Raw genomic sequence first — 27,342 nt, 5'->3', positions numbered from 1 at the left:
CTGAATGGGCCTACAGGAAAGCTGGAGAGGGACTGTCTGACAGGAACTGGAGTGGCAGGGTAAGGAGGAATGGGTACATACTGAAAGAGGGGAAATTTATATTAGACACTAGCAGGAAATTCTTTACTGTGTGGGTGGTGAGACACTGGAACAGGTTGCCCAGGGATGTTGTGGATACCCCAACCCTGGTGCTGTTCAAAGCAAATTAGATAAGGCCCTGAGCAACCTGGTCTAGTGGGAAGTGTCCCTGGCAGTGGGGTTGGGACTAGATGATCTTTAATGTCCCTTCCAAACCTTAACATTCTATTATTCTAACTGCTACTTACGATGATGTTGCATTAATAGTGAAAATTCAAAAAACTACAGAATATACTAGTACTGGGGAAAAATCAAGACTTTATTTCAGAGGTAGATATACTCAGTATATAATGGTATGATAACTAAAAACTGGTAAAGGCAAAATGCTTTGAGTAAGTTTATAGGCATGGCAAAAGATAGCAACATATTTACAATAAAATAAATAGTTCAAGAATTTTATTAGATGTAAAACTTATTAAGTTTCTGTTTGGAAATATACCTACGGTGTCAAAACACAATATTGTTATTGACCTCTTATTTCTTTCTTGTACAAATGAAGTGTCATTGTATTTTCACCATCTATTCATCACATTTTCTGAAAACAAATATTTTTAGTGGTATACTCAGGAATTGTCCGGGATTTTTAGAATTATTATTTTTTGTTTTGGTACCAGTTACCAGTCATGTTTACATCCTCTTTTGCTACCAGAACTACTACTGGATACAAGAATCACAAAAAAAAGAATTAAACCTCTGTGATTTTCTTGAAGTTCACATTGAAGCATACACATTACTAATCTTTCAGGAAGATATTCTTCTTGAGCTTCATTAATACCTGGTATGAAAAAATCCAATAAAATCTGAATGTTTCAATTTTTTATGATAAAAAGAGGCAATGAGATATTTCTTTTTTATTTTGAATTACAGATGGCATCTGTTCAAGATTCCAGATATGGCCAGAAAGATACATCTGACCAGAACTTCGATTACATGTTCAAACTGCTCATTATCGGCAACAGCAGTGTTGGAAAAACCTCCTTTTTGTTCCGATATGCTGATGATTCCTTTACATCTGCATTTGTAAGCACAGTTGGGATCGATTTCAAAGTAAAAACAGTTTTCAAAAATGAAAAAAGAATTAAACTACAGATCTGGGTAAGCTAAAAAATAATTCTGTGAATTAAGCAAAATGTAGTAGTTTTGATAGCATTTACACAACTGCAGGTTTGCGTTGAGTATCATAAGCATTTTATATATAGAGAGAGAGAGCATGGGAATGAAATAGCAGTTAATTATTTCTTGTATAGTTTTTCTGTCTTGAATATTAGAGTGCAAATAGCATTTTTCAGGTATTGAATACAGTTATTTATCATGAACTAAATTCCTTTAGGAAATAATACAGGTTGATACATATTAATATCTGTGCAGTGAGCTATAAACACCTGTGCAATATGTAGACTATTGAAAGTGGTACATGTTATATCAGAGTACCTTGAAATACCAGTTTTAGGATCTTCCCTTAAAAATTTTGAATTCATTTAGGAGCTATGACAGTGGATGCATAACAGAAGGCATAACTTTTTGCTCTGTCATCTGGATCACCTGAAACATCTTCCATCTTCTGCTGAGGAAGAAAACATGTGCAAAGAGACAGTGTTACCCAGGCATCCAAAACCCCTTGCCCATATCCTAGAGACAGTAGAAAGATGCCCAGTGGAAAAAAATAAGATACCAGGGAATAGGTTTCCTTTTCCGCAAACTCTCATCAAAAATAAATAATAGCCAAAACTTATTCCATAGAATCACAGAATATCCTGAGCTGGAAGGGATCCCACTCCTGGCCCTGCACAGGACTAACCCAACTATCACTCCATGGGATAGTCCTGACAGTCCTGTCAAAAGCTTCTTGAATTCTGGCAGACTTGATGCCATGACCACCTCCCTGGGGAGCCTGTTCCAGCACCCAGCTAGCCTCTGGGTAAAAAACTTTTTCCTAATATTCAGCCTAAACCTCCCCTGACACAGTTTCATGCCATTCCCTCAGTCCTGTCACTGGTCTCCACAGGGCAGAGATCAGTGCCTGCCCCTCCACTTCCCTTCAAAAGGAAGTTGTAGCTTCAGTGAGGTCTCCCCTCGGTCTCCTCCAGGCTGAACAGGCCAAGTGTCCTCAGCTGCTCCTCATATGGCTTCCCCTCAAGGCCCTTCACCACCCTTGTGTCCCGTCTTTGGATGCTCTCTAATTTTTTTGTGTCCTTTTTGTATTATGGTGCCCAAAACCACACACAGGACGAGGTGAGGCTAACTAGTGCAGAGCGGAGTGGGACAATCCCTTCCCTTGCCTGGCTGTGCCTGGTGCACTCCAGGACACGATGGGATTTAGGACAGATTCACTGATGCTTACATCTCATCATTCTTGGGTGATAGGGTGATACTAAAAGGTGAAGGAGGAATAGCATGACCTTTAATAATGAGGAGTTTAAGCTTCAGGTCCTCCTGGGGTGCTTGAGGATTTTGAGCAGTGTTTCCTTCGTGAGACATTTGTAACAGCCTCAAACCCCAGATTTCCTGGGTTTTTTTCCATGAATACAAATAATTTCAAGTTCGTTTATTGATGGGCAGCCATTAAGCCTCAGAAAATCTTGGTTCAAATCTGACCAGTTCATCAAATATGATTTAAACAGCAGATAAATTTAGTATTTTAATATGGCACAAAGGATAATTTCCCAGGGTTTTCTAGGCTCTTTCTCATTAGGCTTCAGCCCTTGGTATCTCAATTTATTGTTCTGTGCCCCCTAGAACTGGAACATAGACTTTTTGCCTCTCTACCTTTTTAAGCATAGGTTATTACTATTATCATCAGTATAACAATGGTACATACTAGGTAACTATATATTCCATGAATATAAAATGTGATATATAGATGTAGATATAGATAGATATAGATATAGATATATATAAAACACTTCAATATCATGCTGGTTTCATTGTAGTAGTTTAATGTGGGAGATCGCGTTGACATTGCCTTATTATTTTTTTATAATGGAGCAATAAAATTGTGTTGATATTGTAGTTTTTACACAATTCTAATCACCAAGTATCCATTACAGTAGATTTTATTGTTCATGTCTTTCCTAGCAAAAGCAGCAATGCTAGTTTAAAATGTTGTCATGTGATTAGTTGGACACCAGTCAAACTCTCCATGTCACAAATATGTGTTTGGCTCAAAGCCATCCAGTGATCTAGATGTGTTCAGGTCTATCCCTAGCATGGATGGGATGTAGCAGCTGTATTCTTCCCAATTCTAGAAAAATGTGTTTTGTGTTGTTCTTTGCATGGCATTAACATCAGAGTCGAAACAGGCTCTGACAGTGCTTGCCTGAAAAAACTTGCAACCAAAATGGTTGAAACAAACCCAAGAGCTCTGTGTCCCTTAGGAAAGAGGAAACAGAGGCTCAGAGCATAGAAGAGACCTTCCTGCTTCATGAAGAGTCTTGTGCCAGGATATAGGGTTAGAGACAAGACTTAAATTCACACTTCCATACGAAAGGTTTTTACCAGCCATCGCTTTGTCTTTGTGTCAGTGGTTATTTGGGTTTTTTTCCCCCTAAATTTCTAATGCCAGTTCTTAAAAGGCTTTGTCATTACCAAATTAACTCAAATTGCAACAGCTCACTTATTGTCTCTGCTTTTTAGATGGAGTGTTTTCTGTTGGAGCATTGTGTTCCAGTTAAGCTTGCTGGTAAATCCTTTGATTGTTGCACCTCTGAGACCTTCAATAAATTCAGTAAGGGATCTCAGAAAGCTATTCTAGTGCACAAAATCTGAAATAGAGCACTATTACTCGATTTCCTAAGTTATATGAAGAGCAGAATTGTTCTTAATAGGCATCGTCTATATATATAACTTGTGTCTGTATCATACGATACTTTGTTATTTTTATTGGTTAAGAAAATAACTTTCTAAAATGAATAGTGCTCTTGCAATATCCATTTCCATTTCATTCATTCATTTATGAAAGACAGTTATATTCAATAGAATATAAAATCAAATGAATCATAGTGAGTGTGATTTGATGTTAAATCTCAGTAGAAACATGAGGTTGTAACACTTGTATGAGGTTGTAACACTTCCCTCAAAATCAGCAACAAACTATTTGGTGACATAATGTGATAGCTGATGTTCAGCATATAAGAAATAAAATATTATTGAAAGTCTCACAGTTTTTTAAAGTCAGAAGACTGGAAATGGAACTTTAAAATGTGTTCTGAATGACAAAATCAGAACCAAATCACTTTTGCTATTCACTTAAGAGAAGAAATACATAGAATGATGCTGCTCTGCTATTCTTGCTTGACAGTAAATGCAGAAATATGTAAATAGGAATGCTGTTAGTCTCTAAAATTCCCTAGCTAGGCACACAATTGATCCAATCCAATATGTCCTGTTACAATATTGTACATATTCTTCTAGGTTAAAGTTCCTGTTTAATAGTGCTTTCAACAAGCTACATTGTGTTCAGCTTGAAGCCTGTTGGAGCTTGCAGATTCCGTCAGAATAAGATTCTCATATGCTTACCAGTGAAGGTTACAAGTTTGTTTAAAGTCAGCATGGGCACTCAAGGAAGCAAAGTCATTATTTAATACTAAAATTCACAGTGTGATTATCACAGATGGACTAGGAAGGGTTATCAGATTGAGATAGGTGCTGTCAGGGATGCTGTGCAAGTCTTTTGTTTGTTTGAGTTTTTTTCTTGCTTGGAGGTAATAGCGTCTTATTCTTGAACTGTCTTCTTTCATTTTTCAGTGAGGGAGGTTGGGACTCCATCTAGTCCTTGCTGTAGTATCATTTTCATATAGTCAGAACGAGCCTACTGGGAGCATTTTGCTGGGAGCATTTGCTTCTTTTCCTTCTGAGCCAAACACCTTCTTTCCACAATAGTTACTATTGGAATTGAAAGACGTTCAGAGTTCAAGTGCTATATTGATTAGTGGTAGCACATTACCTTGTCATAGGACCACCATCTGGCCCCAAAATTTTGCTTCACAGCACATTATAACTGTGACATTCTGCTATGGACATCAGGAAGACAGAATACTAACATGCCTCTTACCTTTTAGAGGACAGCAATCCAAAAAAATTGTGCTTTACCTAAAAGGTATTGATTTCTCCATTTAAATTATACAAAAATTTTGTAAAGAAGTTTTGTCTGTATGCAGGACATACAGACAAAAGATAAAAGTCCATTAAATGACTTTAGGATGTTTCACAGTCTAAAATAATAAAAAGTAATATATTTTTTCCTCCATTTGGTTTGAATTAGTAATATTAAAGGGAAGAGCTGGAACTAGAAGGCTATAAGATTTTTTTACTTTCAAACTTACATTGAATTAAAAAAAAGACTTCTCAGTATTAATTTAGACAACAATACATTCTAACTAAAATTATTAAAAGCTCAAAGGTGTGTAAATCAGAAAATAAAAATAAGAACCTTTTAAATCTATCTGTACCTGTGGTGGTATAAAGCCTTGCATTACTTTTGTGAACTGTCAATTGTATAATACAAATAACATTCTGCAAGAGTTTATAGACAAACTATAGGCTTATTTGGACAATAGAATTTGTTAGCTAACATGTCAAAATAAATCATAGAACAGGGAGAAAAAAATAAGGAAAAATAAAGTCCAGATACTGGCTCCTAGAAGAAAGCATAAAATTTGCAAAGACAAGTCAACATATTTAACTGAGAGCTTATCCATACCTCATTTTTGGCTTATTTTTAAAATTTACTTGATCAGAACTCTCACTAACTTCAAACTGATCTCAGTACAAATTTTGTCAGAGAATGAAGTATCAAATTTTCTCTCTGTGATCTGTTTATTGCACAAAAAAGTTAAACTGTATTCATACAGCCATATCCGATTGTAGCACTTTGGTGCAAATATCAAGTAAGAATACTGTGCTGCCTTTTACTTCTTAGATAGCTTTTGCCTGGGACTAGCCATAGACTTCAGGGACTAGGTGCAATAATCACGTAGAAAGATATCAGGAAAGAAGACAGGAAAAGAGCTGCTTGTGTCAGCATATCCTTCATAGAAGTGTTTGTGACAGTTTCATTTGATAGCCAAAATGTTGCTTCCTTTACATCAACAGTTTCTGTAAATCATCAGAGGGCTTAGGAACTAAGTGAAGACTAGGTTTTATAAGCTGACTGAGAAAATGCAATGTCATCATTCAATAATTAAAACTATTGTAGCTGTTTAAAAAAATCTATAAATACTAGGCACCTGATTTTTCCTCTACAAGCTTCCTAACAGTCCTTTAGCAGTGAGAAGAATTCAGATTAAGCAAGAAAGTGTGTGTGTGTTTGTGAGTGTGTGCATGCACGCGCATGTATGTTAGAAGGCTCTGTAGGAGTATCAGTATGCATGAAAATTGCCTTGATATTGAAGTCTTTGGGGGGGTATCCTGCACTGACTTAAAAGTGTAGAGGCAGTGCAATATTTCAGAGATACCTGACTGACTGGGGCTATAAGAATCAGTTCAAGAATCACTAAATACACTGGTTGAGTAGAAAGTGAAATCTGAAGCAGTAAAAGTGGAGATAGGAGTAGCATGTGGAGAAAGAGCATAGCAAATGTAGCAAATGTTTCATCACAGGATTTTCAGGTCCTGACTTTGTCACATCTGTCTCATCTAAGTGTTTCTAATTCCTGTGATAGCCACTGCAAAGTATATTTCATTATTCCTTTTTCAGCTGCTGGTGACAATATGTAGCTGCTGCTTTCAATACACAATCTTTTCAGATGAGGATAGTAAATCTAGTATTGAAAATGAAACTTCGTCATCTCAGCATGAAAATCAAATGTGTCTACTGTTATACATCAGACAAAGTGATTTGAAGAGAGTAATATAGAACCATAGAATGTGCTGAGTTGGAAAGGACCCATCAGGATCATGAAGTCCAACTCCTGGCCCTGCAAAGGACACCCCAAGAGTTACACCATGTGCCTGAGAGCATTGTCCAGATGGTGGTGTGACCACTTCCCTGGGGACCCTGTTCCCATGCTGGAATTTGAGACTTCTCTGGATCCAGCTGTATTAGCAAATGAAACTTTCCAAGACTGTCCTTGGGCTCTGCTATTCAGCTGGAATGGAATAGCTTTTGTCCATGTGTTTAAACTCTTTCAGTCTCTGAAAGAGAATGGACATATCCAGATCTTATATTGGGAAGGTCTCTGTCCTTTGCTAAGTCCTGTACTCTGCCCAGGAACTGTTAGTGCTTGCAAGCCTGGGTCAAAATCATGCGACAAAACATGCTGGCAGTTTCACAGCATAGACAGATTTGATAGCCTTGAAATGCTTCTTGGCACAACTTAATTTGCTGTTACAGACATGGCCTGAAAGGGCAGCAGCTCCAGGCAGGCATGGGTGGGGCTGACCTGCCCACTGTGATAAGCAATGCAATATGTTCACAAATTTTGGACAGTTACAAGGTCCTAAAGGAACCATTCCTTTAGGAATCCCTGAGAAAAGATGGTTAATGAGGAATGAAGTTGTGACAGACAGAATGCAATCTCTTTCTGGACTTTTCCTTTTAGTTGAAACAAGGCAAATTCTGGGAAGCTTTTGTTTTGTTTTAAGCTGCCCTTCAACAGGTGAATGCTATCCAATTATACTTGGATATGGGTTGCCTAAACTATTTCCTTTCTCCTCCTTTGCTTATTTCTACACAATATGAATCTTTGAAGAGCCTGAAAGTTTTGGGGTAGGATCCTGTTTTCATAATGCTATATTATTTCATGTGGTGTCTCTTATATGCTCATTGAGAGTACTTCCACACATGTGCAAGTCATCTTTGGTATATTTTATTTCTCAGAAATATTGGCATTTACTAATCATTATTTTTCCTTAATTTTTTACCCTTAGTTTTTTTACCCTTACTTTTCATAGCGTCTGGAGTTGCCAACAACAGATACTGAAAACTTGTACAGTCAAAGGAAAGCCTGTTATAGTACAGAGAGAAGTATTGTATTCAGATCTGTCAGACAAACACCAGTTTTTAATCTCTGTGTAGCTTTAAGGGAATCTTAGTTAATTTCAGAAGTTGTATATTTTCTGAATTTGGAGATTATTAGTGCTCTCTTTACCTAGCCCTGTTTTTTCTGTATTCTGTTTCCTGTACTTGTTTTTCTGTTTATATTAAAGTTGCACCCATGGATCCAATTCAGCTACAATTTTCCATCATCTTAGGTAAGTAGCCAAGAAAGAAATTGTTGAATAGTTCGCTATCAGCCATTCAAGTGGTAATGAACAAGTAGGAAGTGGAGATAGTGCTTACCTAAAAGGAGAAAAGACAGTTTGTCTTTTCTCTAAACTTGAGTACATACTGGTAATTTATATAATCTATATAATGTATAAAAATATAAATAACTAGTGTAGCCTAAACATTAAAGGCATCAGAGCAGAGGGAAATATAAGCAGAGACTGGAAAGATAATATGTGTGCTCCTGTTCAAAGTTTTACTCCATTGCTCATACAGTGACACAGGATGTGAGACAAAGCACCAAGAATCTGAGTGAAAATGGGACCAAGAGTTTACAAATTAGGGCATCATAACCAGTGTGAAAAATCAGAAGCAGTAACAGATACTACATGTGATGGTTGGTATTATTTCTTTGCATATCACACTACAAAAATGCTAACAGATATGATACTACAGTCCTTTACTGGAAAACCCAGAACTGTACTCATTAAAATTTTTTTGCAAGAAATGCTGTCTTGGGAACTATTCTGTGTATAAAAAGGTAGATGCATCCACTATAAACAATACAGATCTTGTAAAACTAATTGTATTTCTTGTGTGGAACCAGGGTTGAGTCTTCAGTACTGAAGACGACCTTAGCAATGTAAAAGGCATGTTCAGTTCAGACTTCAGTGCAAAGAGCACATGCTGTACATTTTGTGGGACAGGCCATGTTGGCCAGTGATTGTACTTTTAAAATTCATATGCTGTTTATTTAAAATGTAGCACTGGATGTTCAAATATTCATAAGATATTACAATTTTATTGCTATCAAAAAAGTGCCTCTCTTAAGGGTTTTAAACATGGTCTTTAAACCCAACTCAAAAAAAAGATGGTGACTGTAAGTTCAGCACCCTCTCTAGGCAGCCCCGTGTCCTAATCCTGCATGCTTGCTCTAAAATGCACATCAAAGTGGTTGCAAATTCCTGGTCTCAAATAGTTTGGAGAGGAAATGTGAGGTAAATGTCAGTTCTGCAACTGCAACCAGCATTAAGTTCCACTATTTTTCTCAATGTTTCAACAGTTTTTTGGAAGCCTTCTGTAGAGTCTTGGGTCAAAGATTTCACTCTTTTACAAAGTTCTGTGCTTTACAGAACCCTCCAATGCTTACATCACATTGCTGAACTTCAAATATTCTTTGATAGACTCCTGTTATTAGTAAAATGATACATCTGTATTCAGAAGTATATATTAATTGGAAAGAAAAGGTGTCATTTAGCGTAATTGAGATTCCAAATAAGGCTTATCTCACTGTTTAAGTTGAAGCTTATGTGGGAATTCTTTGAGAGAAACTGAGCTAGTGTAAGATCCTTTCTAGAACACTTTTCTGTAGTGTGTCTTAGGCAGTTTTCTTCATTGGAAATGCATCCTTCCATGTTTTAGGCCAACAAATCATCAAGCTGCCAGACTTCAGGTAATTGCATCTCCCCATAACCTGTGACCAGGCAGTCTGGTATAACATTTTTTCAGCTGCCTTTGCCTTCCACATAATGATCTGCAAGTCACCAGTGGAGGAACTGTCATGAATCAGCACTTCCATACATGCAAGCATCATATAAATGTTATGTAGGCTCCCTAAAAGCTGGTAATGAGAAAAGGAAAGAGAAGATAGGAGAGTATTTCATAGATGGGTATCTGAAGATCAAGATTTTGGTGAGTTTTTTTCAAATGAGGAGTCAGGGTGGGAAAGAAGTAGTGAACGGAATGATTTTGCTGTGACAGGGATCTGGATCAAGAACAGTTACACTGGACTAAATCTGAAAAATACACTATTTTAATTGTACAAGCTCAACAGAACTCAGAGAAATCTGACAGTGTACTTTAAACTGTCAATGTAACTTATACTTCCAAGCTATTATTTTAATAAACTAAGACTATTTGTAAAATTAATGTTGACAGCATTCTGTAAAGTGAAATCAGCTGTGCTTTCAGGTCCCGTGAACCACTTTAGCAGCAAATTTATAACATCTATATAGTTATAATGAATCTACAAAGAAAAAAAAAAAAAAGCAGCCCATGCAGACTCTTTGCTGAATTTTAATAAGATTCATGTTGTAGATTAGAGCAAAACGTTGCACTCTTGCTGTGCAGTTGTTGCGTTGAAATCACAGGACCAGAGGCTTGGACAGGAGCCATAATGTAAATACCATGAAAATGGGAGTGTAGAGATATTATTTAAAGCTCACTTTTGCCCTCTCCTGCTGCTCAGTGCAAGCTGTTTCCCAGTGCTATGTTAGAACAGCTTGAAGTCGTTCTGAAATTATGCTGGGTTGAAAGGGGCACAAGTGACTGAGGGAAGACACAGGGGTCGCACAAAAGGAACTCATTTTTATTTAATGCTAGTCAATTTGCATTTTGTTCTGGAAGTAAGTTTAGGTGCATTTTGTAAGAGCTCAGAGACATCAGGGTCTTTGTGTCACATGAGGGTGTTTATAGTAGCTTACATATATTATGGGCAATGCATGCAGATCTTACATGTGAAATTATGATATCAAACAAAACAGCATCTCTGGAGAATTTAGCTCTGTATTTACATTGCTATTTCTTGGTCAGATAAGAAAAAGCAGTTAGTATATCAGTTCCTTTTTCTTCTATTAGAGAAACTGCTTTTTCCACTTTCTTTTCAGTGTATTTGAGGGCTAATCTCCTTCAATCTTTCCTGAATAAACATATTGTTCTTTTGTAATCATCTTGGTATTTTCTGGTTTAACCCAGATTGCTTTATTACTCACTCTTCATAAAGAAATTCTTTCCCCAGTTTTAACCTGTTAGGACTTTATTTATTCATTAATTGCAGTTTGAGAAATACAGAGAATTTTACATCAATTAATTCAGTCAGTAACTCAGATGGAAGTTGTCAATGGTGTAATTTGCTGAGCTGTTTACTCTAAAATTAGTATGGTATCTATCTATATATCTATCTACGATGGTATCTATACATATATATAAAGTTCTTACTTTTTTGCCCATCAGGTTATTATTTATGTGTATTTATAAAAAGAAAAAGAAATTTAGGTCTGCCACAGGAAATGAGTTTTTCTGTTGTGACAGCAAGAATGATACTCAGTGGGCATTGTTGCCCAAGATAGATTAGATGCTATTGACTTTGGTTTATTTTATTTGGAAATAAAGCCCACTCTGCAGAAAAGAATATGAAGTAAACTCTCATAGGGGTTTCTGGTTTTCTTTTATAGATGGTTTGGTTTGTGATGGTGACTAGCAAGGCCTATATTTGTTTGTCTTAATGTAGCGTTCCAAAATGAGCTGAGCTAAATAAAAAACAACACCTGGATATTTAATGTCTCAGAATTCTATATTCAGCTACAATTAGGACATGTACTTTCTGCAGTGTACTGAAATCTTCTGGGACTGCTTATATCTGATCTCTTCTCCAAAAGATATTCAAATTCTAGTCAACTTACAAGACTTCTTAACAGCCATTAGTGCAATTTACTTCAATTGCAATTTCTTTGGAGAATTCTGTGATTAGGATTTCTAGATTTTGGTGGATATGATCACACATGATATAGCATCACATATGCTAACAGTGAAGTAAAAAGGTGAGAGCTGAAGTGTGAGAACATCTCAGCTGGCTGGGTGCAAATGTAAGATTCTTCAACTGTATGAACAAAAGGAATCAAGGTAATTTGCTGGATGACACTGACTATAGTAGTGGAAAGAAGAGTGGGTGAGGACCTAATGACAAGCTGTTTTGACAGGAGAGGACATCAGACAAAATGCATTGTGGAAAGGTTTTAGGACTCAAATAGTTGGTAAACTTAATACATAGTACATATATGCTAATAATGATTGTAAATGATGGCAAGTGGGAACGTGTTAACAGTATAGAAGAGGATCACTGTATTGTACATTAAAAAAAACCCTACTAACTTTCAAATGTCAGGTAATAGAAATGGAATTTTATTTAACAATACCAAATTGGACACTTTGGGAACAAGAATAAGAAATTACTTTTTAAATTATAAGTTCTTTGTTTAACAACCACTAAATAAAGGCACAAAAATGAAAGCATTCCTACTAACCATCCAAGGAAAAACAGTTAATATGCATGTGCCTGGTGAAGTATTTTCAGAGGAAATTTCATTACCTACTGCACTGGAGATAGTTTGTATGGAGAAAGAAATTCAAACTGACAACAGGTGAAGAAAAAACCCTATTGTATTACATAGAGGAACTAAAGGAAATAGAAGGAGACAAATAATGTGTTTTTTGACTCCAGAAAACAAAGGCAAGACTAATACTTTGGTTTTTTGTAAAGTTTATGGTTTGGTTTGGTTTGTTTTTTTTTCCACAAACACATTTAATTTGAGAAACTGTTCAGATGAAAAAAAAAAAAAATAAATGTGTAAGCAGGCCTGTTATTTACATGATGTCAATGTGCCGAAGAAGCCTGTAACAAGTGAACAGGATATGCCCTGATCATCTGTATGATGAAGGGCATTCAGACAGAGGCATTCATGGATTGACGTAGAAAGCTTGTGTGGGTTTGGACTGACGAGTGACACGTGGTCCTTTCTGAATGCTCACAATTGCTACTTCCCCAGTCTTGCATGACATTTTGAATATGGAAGTAGTCTTGTATACAGTGCCTGAAGGATTCAGGTATTTGTCTTGCTTCTTGTCCATGAGCCACCAACCTTTTTTCTGCTCTAATTTAGACCAACTTCCTTTCAGAATGTCCATCTGTCAGATACTAGTAATGCTTTCTTTTCATAGCACTCTGCTTCTGGCAGTTTAATTTATTGAGGGGGTCAAAATAGTGCCAGTAGCTGGCTGCCTCCCATAAGGTAGAGCTGGTGGCATGTAGCAGAATCGTAACACAAGCAAGCCTGTTCAACAGGAAATGAATTTGGTCTTTGGACACGATGTATCTGGTAGACAAAGAAGCTCACTAAACAGCTGCTGAGTGTGAACAACTTTTACCATGTTGCAGGTAGTATGGAACTTACCAAGACAGAAAGACATTAAAAAGATCATATAATGGCAAGGGGGGTTATAGTAGCTTTGACTGGGAAATGGAAAGGCTGGAATAACCAGTATTGTGCTAATTAGAGGGCAAGAGAGAAAACGAAAAGAAAGATGTGATGGAAGCATATATGAGGAGTCCTGTGAAAATGAATGTCAAACCTGAAGCAAAATAGTAGTTAGCAGCCTGAAGGATGAAAAGACCTTACAGAAAAGTCAGATAGTCCAGGACAAATGCCTCTATGCTGAGAAAATAAATACCATTATGATTGTGCAGAAACAGGAACCTTAAGCTAAGTGGAAGAAGCAATGATAGAAGATGGCATTTGTACATGGAAGAAGCAATGATAGAGGACATTTGTACATAACACTCTTAATTGGACATCAGCTCTGGAGATGAAACTTACATATACCTGTAGCTAAAACTTTTTTCTTGCTTTAATTGAAAGGCTAAGGCACTCTAAAGAAATGTCCTGTTTTAGACCAACCATCATAAGAGCTGGTCTGTATGAGAAGAATGAGCCTGTGATTTTAAATGGATAGAAAGAAGAAAACCTGGAATTCTTCATATATTTTGTCAGTCCTATACATATAGATGAGAAATGGAACTTCAAGTTTATGTGAATTAAGAGAAGTCTGGGCAAACTTGTCTTGAGAGATACTCACTGAGAGTATTTATAGAGATAGAAACTACTTCTAGCTCAGGAAATGTCAGAGCTGTTTGTGGTTGGAGGTTGGGGGGATGTTAAAAAGGACTATCATAAATATCCACCTTGTTGCAATTTCTCATAATATTTAATGAGCAGTATTAGAGAGGATACCAACTAGCTATAATGCTTTTCATTTGATCCAGCAAGACTGGCTGTACATACATGTTTATTAGCTGCAAAAGAGAGAAGTTCTTTGCCTTCTCTCAGGAAAAGCTTCCCTGCTTTTTATGAAGCTGTATTTCCTAGCAAGACAAGTGCAAGATAATTCAGTGATGGCCATTTTAGTGCTCAGGCCTCTGTTATATACGAGTCTTAATACTTTGAAAATAACAGGATCCAGGGAAATAGGCAATTTTCCTGCCTGTCCCTTGCCACAAGGATTTTTAAGAGCTGTGTGGTAGTAGCTCACAAGTGATCACAGAAGAGGTTGAAGGTAAGGCAGGGCAGGACTGCAGTCTTCTTGTTCCACTTTGGTGAAGGATGTGGAGTCAGGAACTGGGTGGTTTCCATAAAATCTTCTGGTAATACTCATGCTTTGATTCCCATTTTTAAATATTGCTAAGAGCTAGATTTTGTATTTTGTCGTTTCAGATAGATTACATACTAGCTTTCTTTTGATAATTTTTTTTTTTTCTTCTTTTGTAGTATCAGATATCACAGTCTATTTCTATCTGAATTCCTTTAGAAATTCCTGTCTCCAATGCAGTGGTTCTTAGCCATTGCTTTTTGGGCCAGTGGTGTCCTGCAGGACAAGCAGACATGGTCTGTGGAAGGAACGCAGATATAAAATACATTCTCACACATGGAAGTAAGGAAAGAAAATGAGGGAAAAATAGTAGTTTGTATGATTAGCCCGACTAGTACACAAAAAAACTAATACACTAGCCTAGTGTATTTGGCCAGAAATAAAAACTCATGTGGGGCATCTTGGAAAAATAAGTTGAGTAACCTTGACTTGGAAAGCCCTGTTTTCCTTCTGCAAACATAGGAGCACTACTCTCTCCCACCCAGCTTGCAATGACCATTCTCTCTGGAGCTCTTAGTTTCTTTTATCTTCCTCCTTTGTATAAAGGGGTTCACTCTGACCACAACACAGCCCTTGGGACCTAATTCTGTAATACTTTTCATTTTGTGTTGTCAGTTAGAAAGTGAAATAACATTGCATGACTTTCCTTCTCTCTGTATAAAAGGATAAATGAATATGTACACCTTCTTTAGGAATGGAAGGTATTCAGGCTAGACTGAGTTAGGTGTGGATCAGGAGACTGTTGTCTTTTGAACATATTTTCCAAGATGTTAGGGGCTGTCTCTGTTGACAGTGATGAACATACATTCATCTTAAACAATTTTGTCTCCATTCAATCCCTGTGCAAAGCAATGTTGCCAGCATACAGTATGCTGCCACACCAAGGGTCTCAAACATGAAGTGAAACAGGGGTGCAGCATGACTGTCCTTGCATTTCTGAGTTTGGGGAGTTTTTTATTTGACCTTTTGCTTTTTTACCTGGTTTACTTACATCTAGTGTAGTGACAGCATAAAGAGTACCCAGTAAATTAGGCTTGCCCTAATTTACAGCCCAACTCAGATAAATTGCTGAATGCAAAAGTAAATTTCTTTTTTTTTCCCCCTTGTGCACATAAGTTCTTAGAAAATGAGGTTGTTCTGCATGCCAGGAGAACTCCCTTCCTAACAGATTTTTTCTTCTGATTATGTAGAAGAGTGACTGGGTTAGTGCTGTGCCCAAATATAACTTTCAACAGACCAAAATGAGTGTATGTCTCTAGTGAGAACTCGATTTTCAAAAGAAGCACTCACCTTCTGCTATGGTATTTCTCTTGGAAACATACAGTTAAATCCAGTGATATGGGAATATCTTCTTTAGTAGGGTTATAAACCTAACCTATGGCCTATTTAGAATGGAATTTTAAATGCTGAAAGTTTCTTTTCTTTTACAAATTTTTACCCACATAAAATGCCCGTTAGTATATGTTACATTGTTTTGTGTCATTGAATATAACTACAAACCTAAGTAACAGAGGATTTTTTTTTCTGAATGTCTTAAGGATTTGGTTAGTACAAAGGTTTTCAAAGTGGTTGACTGTTTCATAGTTTTTGATCATACATAGTTTATAACAATAGAACAAATCTTCCTCTATGGCAAATAATTTCCAAGACTGAGAGAACTAATCACTGTGATTCATCCCCTTTGTAAACCAAATTGTATCTCAAGGACTGCCAGACTTTTATCATTTTGGAGATTAATAGGTTCTGTTTTCTGTTTCTGAAAGAGATTTTGTGGTTGGTCTTTGAGTAGGTTAGGGAGGAACAAAATAAATTTAATAGCTTTTAATGTCTTTGAAAGTCTTAATTCAGGTGATTGACTGTACTTCATCTAGAACCAAATCACCTGTAAATCTGATTTAGCCATTACCATCTACGTGCTGTGACTGTTGTGATTGAGTCAACAGCCACACTATATCAACGCTGACTTCTAACTATAACATCAGAAAAATTTTCTCTTACACAACTAAATTTTTTCCTGGACCTATCTGATGCAATTTCCACTCAGATTTCTACATCTGGTAAATTTATGGACAGAACTTCCAAACCTGATGATGTTCACTTCTGAGTAATTCAAACAAAAAAGCCTTCAGAAAATGAATACAGTAGCAACTTCCCACTTTTTCTGTTCTGAAGTTGTAAGTAACTGTTACATGTAGGGACAAGTTTTCGATTGGTGCACAGTTGGTCCTCAGTGTTACCCCAAAGTGAAAAGAGCCAAGTTAACAAACAAGCTTCATTAGATGGAGATACTTAAAAGTAGAAAGTGGCGGAAAGGGAGGTAATGTAGAAGTGGAACCAGAAACTTAAGGTCTTAATAAGCTAAGATTTAGGTATCTGTCCAAAGCTAGTAGTCAACTATGGTTCTATAACTGGTAGCCAGAAATATTTATCTTCAGAAGATCCTTTGTTCTGTACTAAAATGCATGTCTAAAACAAAAGAGAATCTAAAAATTTTTCTGGAAATATATGTTCTGTTGAACACAGAAAGAAGTGTGCATAAGTATAGTAGAATAGATGGCTATTTTTTTTTGATGGCTAAATCACACCTTTATCAGCTGAAAAAACCAGAATAGCCAGTGGGTGAGAGATTAATTTCAGTTTAGTCATGGCTTTTCAGAATTTTAGCAAAAATTGGTATGCTGTAAAGTGATGACCACCAGAACACTTTGGGCAGATTATGAGTAGCACAAATGACATTATGGAGACAGACAAGAACCAATGAATCAGTATTATGAATGCAGAACCCTCCTTTAGCTGGATGCCATTGCTGAGATGATGCCATATTAAGGTATTTTTTATTTATTAGAACCAGGTGCCTTTGTTCACATTCTGAATTTCACTGGCTGGTGAAAAAAAGGATTTTTTTCAGAAGGAATACTAAGATGGATAGTAATTATCAGTCAGGAAGGTTTAGAGTTTAAAGACGTGAATATGCCAGCTTTGTTAATTTTTCAGAAATGGTTTTAGTAAAAGCATATCCATCAAGACAGAAATTTAAAGCAAAACAATAAATCCTAATCCCACTGTGTATGTATAGATTATTGCATCCATTTTAGGAAAAGAGAAAGAGGTATATTGATTATTTGATTTGATGTCTCTATGGAGACCAAATGATTGTCTGAATTTTATTTTAATCATGGATGTATATTGAAAAACCTTTGTGGCAGAATCTAGAATATTCTAGGAAATCCATACTGTTTTGGTCCAGGAAATGGTGCTGATGCTACATTTTTACAAATACACACCAATTTATTTTGGTGTGAGGTTGTATTTTACAGTCCTTTGAAGATAGGTTGTACTACCTGTTTCAGGCTGATAGGTTCTGTTCACCACTAATACAGGTGTTTATAGAATCATGGAATATTTTGGGTTGGGTGTTTGGGAAGAGATCTTAAAGATCATCTAGTTTCAACACTTCTGCCATCGAGAGGGACACCTTCCACAAGGCCAGGTTGCTCAAAGTTCCATCCAGCCTGCTCTTCAACACTTCCAGGGATGGGGATCCACAGCTTTTCTGGGCAACCTGTTCCAGTGCTTCACCATCCTCTTTCCAAAGTAAAGAATTTCTTTCATGTATGTAATCTAAATCTGCCCTTGTTCAGTTTAAAGCCATTCCCCCTTGTCCTATCTACATGCCCTTGTAAAAACTCCCTTTCCAGCCTTTTTACAGACTCCCCTTTAGGTACTTGAAGGTGCTATAAAGTCACCCCAAAGCCGCCTCTTCTCCAGGCTGAACAACCCCAGCTCTCTCAGCCTTTCCTCACAAACAGGTGCTCAACATTCCTGATCATTTTCCCTCATCTGGACTTGCTTCAACAGATTCAAATCCATCTTATGTTGGCGGCCCCAGCTGGGACCTGCTGGCCACACTTTTTTGAGTACAGCCCAGGACACGTTTGGCTCTCTGGGCTCTGAGTGCCCATGGCTGGGTCACGTCCAGCCTCTCACCCACCAGCACCCCCAAGTCCTTCTCATCAAGGCTGCTCTCAATCTGTTCATCCCCAGCGTATATTTGTTGGGATTGCCCTGACCCATGCACAGGACCTTGCACTTAGCCGTATCGAACTTCATGAGATTCCCCTAGGACCTCCTGCCATGCTTGTCCAGGTCCCTCTGGATGGCATCCCATCCTTCAGGTATGTCAATAGCACCACTCAACTTGGTGCCATCTGCAGACTTGCTGAGGGTCCACTTGATCCCAATGCTCTTGCCACCATGTGTTGTTTGTGATTAATCCTTGCTGTGGAGAAAGAGGCTGTACTTCTTTAAATTTGATATTTTATAAGCATTTCTGGCCATGATGTTGCATAAGCAAAAGCTACTTTATAGTCAGCAACACAGTGCCTTATAAGCAACTTGCTGAGGAACTTGTATGATTTTTTAAGTCTCAGAATTTTTGCTTGGTCATTTTTTACAACGCTTTTAAAAGTTGTCTTCTTTTCCCAAAATGTTCTATAAACGTGTATGTTTTCATGTTTGTAAAAGGACAACATAGATCCCAATGGGATATGGGCCAGGCAGCAAAAGGTCTCCTGGGGCAGTACATTAGTTTAGGAAAGAACTTTAGAACAAACTGGCAAGGATTTCTTTGTTTTCTCCTGTTATTTATGGGGGCAGGAATCTGTGCTTCATAACCATAGCTTAGGAAGAAGATATCTAATTAATTTTCTCAGTAGCGAGTTCTGCTCACCAATCCATTTTCTCATTTGTTTATATTTGTCAGAGAACACTGTGTAATGCTTGCTGCCATTCCTCTTAATGTTAATTGTCTGGACTGTAATTTAATTGTTCTTTGTAGTGTTCTGCATTAGAAATCTTAAATAGTCTATTTCCTAAAAGCCAGGCATTTCCCTTGAACACAAGCCAAGATTTTGCAGCATATGACTTAAGTAAATGAGCTTCATGTGATACTAATCATTTTGGTTTTGTCTTTTTCAGTCTCTAAGAGGCTTTGGCACAAATCTGTACTTTTCCATATCTTTTCAAAATTATTTCTAGGGTTCTTCAGAGGGGAGTCATAAGTCATTTTTGTGATTTGGCTTTCATGCCGGTATGCTGCTTATGTGCCTGAAAATAGCATACTTGCCTCTGCCATGCACAAGAATGTGTTCAGAAGAAACTCTGTTCTTTGTCTTTGTACTCCTTCCTGCTGTCAGGAGCTTCCAGAATTGAAATCACTTGCAAGTGAAGATCTTAATTTTCACTTCTAGATCTCAGTTCTGCATCCTCTATGAGAGTGATTCCTGCTCACACAGATTTGACTATTGCAAAATAGTTAACTTGGGCAAATAAAGACTGAAAGACAGGACTATATTATTTACCCCCTAAAGAGGGGTCCACATTTAACATCATTCATTTTCAAATGTTGCCATCCATTTATTTCATTTCATACATGGCTAAATATATCTCTCTCTAGTAGCAACTAAGTCCTGCTTGCAGCTGCCTGTTCTCAAACCACATTTTGTACCCATGTGCCTGTAACACATGCAGCTAATCATGACAAAGGACCTGGAAACTTTATTAGAGTCCAACCACTCAGAAACCCTCATTAATTGTGTGCAGGGCTACCTGCGATTGTGTTCATTGGACACTGAGTATCATCTGTGTACAATTGAGTCTGCACAGAGAAAAAATAATGAGAATTAACATGTAGAAAGAAAGCATCTATTTTTTACTCTGATAAGGAGAATAATGCCTAAGGATCTTCAAAAATAGGAGAAAAACATCATATTGATATTTTGGATTTTGGGAATGTCTGTTTTTGGTGGAATATCTGAAATACTAATATTAGATGAGTGCATATGTTCCTTTCTTCTTGTTATAAAAAATTACCTTGTCAAAAAAAATTACTATTATTTGTGAGGAATGTTAATACTCTTTGAGTTCCCTATTGAGTTTCTGAGGAAGGAAGGAGGAGGAATAACATTAGGTGAAGGGTGCACTTACAGGCTCAAAAAACCTCCTGCTTTTTACAGCTGAATGTCATATCTTCAGGACTTGTTAGTCTTGTTTGTACACACATCACCTATTCTTGTAGTGTAGGCTGGGGTGAGACCTTTTTTTCCAGAAAGAGGTAAAAAAAGTCAGAATAGCATCTAGGTAGGATGACATAAGAGAGAAAAAGTATATTTAGAGTTAGAAGCTTACTATGAAAGTTTTCCCCTCTTAAAATATTCTTAAATATTGAAATGTCTTATCTCTTGTTACTATTTCTTTCTATGAATGTAACTTCATGTTACACTGGATAAGGAGAGATTATCCTTGTAATTGCTGGGAACGTGCTTTTGGCAATAATGTGAATAGTGGTGTCTTCCCCACAACATTGACAAACAACTGAGGCACAGAAGATTGTCCTCAACTTGCATCAGGATTACAGATCAAAGCTGTAATTCTTCAGCTTTCCTCTTGCTTTTTGACGTTGTTTCTTACCAAAAGCTCTCAGAACATCTGTGAAGAAATCAGCATATATGGCCTTCCTATATAGTTGCAAATAAGTTTATTAAATGCTGTGGCACAAAATTACAGTCGTATCTGATTTTTGCCTTACTTTACATTGGGCTTTTAATTGCAATATTTCATAGCTTAATAACTTTGCCATGTTATTCTCTAATTTTATTTAAAAATAGGGAGTTCAGTGGGCAGGGTATACTTAGCTTGACAAAGAAGTTGGATAACTTTTACTTAGAGTACCTATTCTCCCCAGACCTTTGCTGTAGAGAAATGCTAAAGACAATCCTAACAGTAGAACAATGGATTCTGTAGAAGTTAGGTGTAGCAAAATAGTGTGTAGATTTTGTGCTAGCTTGTTGCATGTGGATCAATATCATACTTATATCCTAAAATGACAGCGTGATATCAGAGCATATTTAGGGACTATTTAAATAGCAAAGAGTTTCTAGCAAAATTTCCAAAGATTTCCGATAGACTAGAAGTCACTGAACAGTTTTCATGCTAAAAAAAAGAAAATAGTGTCTGCCAGTGCTTGAGAAAAAGGGCAGCTAGTAAACTGGAAAATCCTGTTCTTTCAGGAAACAGTAATTTTGCATTCATGTGTTTTGCTTTGTTTTCATGTGTTTTTCCCCTTCTGGCTTTCAAGAGTCTGTAGTGTGTGATTCAGTTTAGTTTGGCACTTCATTGTAAGCTAAGCATGATGGTTGTGCCTCTTGTTTTTTCTTCTTTAGGGCCAAACTCCACAGTGGTAGGAATTGACTGGAAATAATAGCACTAATCATCTGCCTTGGAGGAGTATTAGGAGTAGCTGATTTAGTCTCCTCCATTTTCAGTAATTAGCTCATTACGTTCCTCCTCCTATCATTCATTGTTCTGATCATCAGATCTCTGTATTTGCAGTGGCTGGATTTTAAATAAGGAACTTAGCACACATAAAAGGTCACAGCTAGTCATTTAAAATTTATCTCAATTTTTAAGCGCAGCTTTCTTTGCTTTTTCCATAAAGCTTCTCGGTCAGTGGGGTATGGAATGATGGTTTATGTGAACTGTGAATGACTCAGGTACATTTTTGTATTCACTCTCTTCAAGGAGGCGGCAACTGGAACAAACCTGGTGTGCAGATTCTTCAGTGGGACTGGTGCCCCAGGACATTTCATGGCGGTGTTGAGCTTGGGACAGCAATGTGCAGAGATTAGTGCAAGGCTGCTGACAGCTGGGAAACAGTTGTTTTTATCACCTGAAATAGAGAGCAAAATCAAGGGATAGCATTGCTGAGTTTAGTGCCGGATGAGCCTCATTTAGTACGGGTTGCCATTCAGTGGTCAGGAAAGTCCTTTAGGTTCAAGTGGAACTGGATTCCTTAGCTATCTTCAATTTATTATATCTTTTAACAGCTAAAAATAATTTTATCACTTGGTTAACTTAAATTGCTGTATAAAAAGCACATGTATACATGTAAGTGTTGTGTGATCTTTGATAATATACATACTGTATTCACCCTTGGTGCTGCTGGCAAATTTATAGAAGAATTCTGTAGCACTGGGGACTATTAGTAGGAGCACAACCCCCCTCATTAAACTGCACATATGGTACTGTGTTTTCCCTGCCCTCTTCGCCTTCCCCATGGATGACATACTGGAGCAAGTTCAGCAGAGGGGTGCCAAACTGCCCAGGAAGCTGGAGCTCTTGCATTTTAAGGAGAAACTGAGTGATCTGGGCTTGCTGGAGCATGGTAGGTTTCAGAAGGACCTCAGAGCAGCCTTCCCATACCTGTAAGGAGGTATCCGGCTGTATGTAACAGAATCATAGAATTGTTAAGGTTGGAAGAGACCTTTATGATCAGTAAGTCCAGCCATCAACATCACACCACCACCAGGAGGAAATATATCTTTCTGTATAAGGAAAGATTTTTTTCCACAATAGCAACAGTAAAGTGTGAAAGAGGTTGCTCTGAGAGCTTGTGCAATCTTATTTTTGGAGGTTTTTCAATATCCAGTTGAATACAGATCTAAGCAACCTGATCTGTTCTTAGAGATTACCCTGCATGGACCTGAGGGCTGGGTTAGATGATCTTCCAAGGAACCTTCCAATCTGAAATACTTTATGGCCCTACAATTAACCACAGAGGAGAATGGAATAATTGATCAGTGTGAAACTGTGATTTACTGCAAAATAGTTGCTGCACTGAAATTTAAATTCTTGTGGTGCTTAAAATTTTGTGATAAATTTGTGTAAAATTGGAAGGGCAGTTACGGGTAGTATCTTCTTTACACTTGACTAAAGATATAGGAACTACTGGTATAGTTCTGAGGAAGAACTGAGGAAGAAATTAGTTAGGATCATGCTGCTAGGTAATACCAATATCCCAAGAAGTGCCTTTGTCTTGTTGCTAGCTAGGCTATACAGACAGTTTTCCTTTTGGACAAAGTACAGGTATGGCAGCAGATAAGCCTCTTGAATTTTTATCTGCTGTGTCCTGTAAAGCCATGGTATTTTCCTGCTCTGCAAATCAGATCAAAATTGGTATGTGAAGGGGAGAAAGCTCTATTTCTTTTACTGTCTGATGGGTCCAATTAAGTTTGCAGAGACATGATGCACAAAGAGAGATGAAATTCTGCTTTCTGTGACTATACACCTGCATATACTTCTGATATCTTTGGAATAAGTATGGATATTAGCTTTATGAATCCTTCGGGGGTGTTGTAAGTGAGGTGTACCTCTAACCAACTGTTGAAGTAAAATAAAATCAATATTATCAACAGAAGCTTCATCAGTTGATTTTACACTGCAGTAAAATGCTATTTTTTAACAGATTATATAAAAACAACAAAATAAAATTGATAAAATAAAACCAATTTATCAATGTAAGCTCCATCAGTTGATTTACACTGACAAGACATTAGTACCATTTCCTTTTCTTGTCTGCATGACTTAAGTGCCTATTACAAAGGAATACTCAAATTTTCATCTGTCAGGGTTATGTGGACAGGGAGCAGTAAAAACAGTAGTGTGCCTAATCATATGAAAACAAAAGTGTGTTCAGAAAAGTGTGGGTGGAAAGTGTTCAGCAAAACATGCCCTGACTGTAGCAAATTCAGCAGATTAAGAATGGAAATTTGGCCATAACAGTACAGAATTACTAGCTACTCTTTGAACTGTGACTCAGCAGTACTGCAGGAATTCTTCTGTGTACCCACCAATATCTGAGGTTCCTGAATGGTAGATCACAGGTGTGTTGCCAAGCTGCGTGTCCCATATGGATGGTATAGGATCCTAGGAGTCAGCCTACTTAGTTACAGGTTGTCTTCAGAAAGCCTCTGCTGTGTTCTGCAGTACTGAAGAGCTTGACTCTACCAACAGCTCTTGTCTCACTCCTTTCATTTCCTTATTAGATGAAAGGTGGAGCCAGGAAGCACTTGCAGTGTTTGAAGGGGGTGGAATAATAACCTCTGAGTGGGGACCATGTGGCAGTCTGCCAGCAGATAGGATAGAAACAGCTTGTGGTAGGAAAACAGATATAGCAGGAGAGTGGAAAGAGTTGTGGGAACCAAAATTTATTGCCCAAATTTGTAAGATTCAGAGGCATGTTTTATATTATATATGTTTTACAGAGGCACTCAACTCCTCTTAGCAACCGACTTGGTCTTATTTATTTGAAAATTAGATAAATATCTAAGTCCCTTCTCAGATCACCATGTCACTCATGCTGAGACACTTTGATTTCATTATGTTGGTAAGCAATACCAGAATAAAATAATAGACTGTTGGCTGAGACACAAGGATCTGTCAGATAAGGCTCATTAGCTGGCAGGTCAGAAAGCCTGGTTCTGTGTCCAGCTTTGTCACTTTCTTTTGAGAAGCAGCTGTCCACCTGCTTGTTTATCCTGTGTGTAAGAAAGACTTTAGCAATGATCTTCCAACTCTCTGCTTGATGCAGTAGGTAGGTCTTTTAACCAAACCTTTTGAATTGACTTGTCCTTGCAGAGTAGTGAAGACCTCTTTCCGGGACATTTTTTGTTGTATTTTAATTAATTGTGTTTGTATTTGGGGTTTAATACTTGGGAGAATCTAAGTGGAGGAGAGCAAAAATTCATTCTCTAGTCAAAGTGAAATATGGATGATATTTTATTATTCTGTTGGTGCTCTTTTGTACAGGAGCTAATGAACTAAGAAAAATATCAACTGGGTGATATATTGGTCCATTTCATCAAAATTTGAAGTAGAAGTGTTTTTATTTTCACCTGGTTTCTGTCCACAGGTTTCTTTCTAAATTCAACATTTCTGTAATGTGAGCTGAAAAGCTTCCTAACACGTTTGACATAGACCTGCATATTTAATCATGTGCTATTGATAGCATTTATGTTGCACAGAGTGCAGGCAGTGGGAGTTTCACAGAATCTGTGGGACCACTGTGCTCTGCATCCGTCCCCAGGAATTGTCCTGATGTTGCTTCTTCCATCACCTGACATGAACTTGAGAATTGGAATAATTTTTCTCTTCTCATCTTCATTTAAATTAAGAAGCTGTATCTATTTCACACATTTCAAAAACATTTTTGGGAAGGTGCATGTGCAATCATGCCTTTTACTTTAAAACCTAATCCCTCTTTACAGTACTTATGTTGGTTATGTGTTTAAAGAAAACGGGACCTGGTGAGAGGAACAGAAGAATACCCAAATACTTCAGAAGTCAGGCATTCAACGCAAGTGTTGTAAATGTGCAGGCAATAGCAGAGAACAATTAAACCACCTGCCCTGGCTGATAAAGACTTACTTCTCTGCTGAGATTGCATTTACCTTTCTTTTTTGACTTCTTATTTAACATGAATTATCTGTAGACTTATTTCAGGTTTAGGGTATTTTTAAAGGCATTCATGTTGCCTGTTGTACTGGGTTATGTAGATGAAAATGCCATTATTTAATGTTTACAACTAAAAATATTCTTTCATATAAAATATTTTCCAAATGTCTCCCAGTGTGTCAGAAAACTGTTCTGAGGTAGCATGTATAGAGCAAGGAACAATCGGTGCAATCAGTCAAAATTATATTCTAAATCTCTGATTGCATCATTGGCCCAGAAATAAAGCAGATTTTAATTCTTTAAAAAAACAGTCATTCCGATTAAAAGGCCTGTTTTTTCTTCATACTACCTGGATAATTTTTAGTTGATTTGAAAGCAGTTAAAAATGGACTTTTTCTTCCCTTTTTACCATTGTACAAGGGATTCTTTGAATTAAAAGTGTTCAGCTTCCTTACCTCGTTTTTTCTTACTCTAGATGTTTTTCTGTATTATCATTATATCGGTGGAGAACTATTATATTTTCCCTTTTACAAAACTTTTAAAACGTTTCCCCTTTACTGGTACATGCAAAAAGTGCTTTTCATCAAGGCATCATTATTCACTCTGATTCATCTATGCTAGTCAGTTTTGAGTCAGAGGCATTTACTGATGATAATGCTGCAAAAAAAGGTCTTTTGGGGACAAAAGGCAAATCCCCATTTTATTGCATTGCTTCAGATGCCAAACATTCCCAAGAACACTAACAATATAGACCAGTGGTATCTTTCAAAAGCTACACTTTGTATATACTTTTGGTCCAGAAATACATTCTACACAAGCCCTGCTCATAAATAAGCAGAATGCATTCTGGATACTTAATGAAATTGATGTTCCTAATTCACTGTGAGTGGAAATATGCTACAGGCTACATTACATCTCATTCCTTGACTGACGCTATCTGCTTTTCGAACAGTTCAGGTATATTCCTAGTGACCTCCTCTCTCTGTTTGGCAATTATTCCATGAGGCATCGCTGCTGAAAAAAAAATAACTCAAAAATTGATTTGAATTCTTAAATAACTCTCAGTGTAGTTCTGGCCCCTGCTTATAGAATCGCAGACTCATAAAATAATTTAGGTTGGAAAAGATCATTGAGACAACTAATCCAGCACTGCCAAGTCCACCACTAAACCCCCAGGGCCACATCTACATGTCCTTCAAATATCCTCAGGGGTGTTGGTTCAACCTCCTCCACGGGTAGCCTGTTCCAAAACTTGACAACCCTTTCCATGAAGAAATTTTTCCAAATATCCAATCTAAACCTCCCGAGCAGAACTTGAGGCCGTTTCCTCTCCTGTTGCTGGTTACCCGGAAGGAGAGACTGACTCCCACCTGGCTACACTCTTCTTTCAGGCAGTTGTAGAGAGTGATAAGGTCACCCCTGAGCCTCCTTTTCTCCAGGCTAAACACCCC

The 27,342-nt window shown here is 37.4% G+C and overlaps 1 protein-coding gene across 1 annotated transcript in view; it reads left to right on the top strand.

Annotated features, from left to right (window-relative positions):
- RAB3C (RAB3C, member RAS oncogene family) overlaps window positions 1–27,342 on the top strand; it is a gene marked incomplete at both ends in the record, with an annotated part of 117,943 nt that overhangs the window by 8,273 nt on the left and 82,328 nt on the right. Inside the window, one exon of the mRNA XM_082301197.1 lies at window positions 1,006–1,233. Within this exon, the coding sequence (XP_082157323.1) occupies window positions 1,006–1,233 (228 nt within the window). The remainder of the gene's footprint in view (window positions 1–1,005; window positions 1,234–27,342) is intronic.

This window comes from Coloeus monedula (assembly GCF_965178545.1).
Source record: "Coloeus monedula genome assembly, chromosome: Z".
Lineage (NCBI taxonomy): Eukaryota > Metazoa > Chordata > Aves > Passeriformes > Corvidae > Coloeus > Coloeus monedula.
Note: the sequence above shows the minus strand (reverse complement) of the source record. Positions and strands in the feature narration are given on the sequence as shown.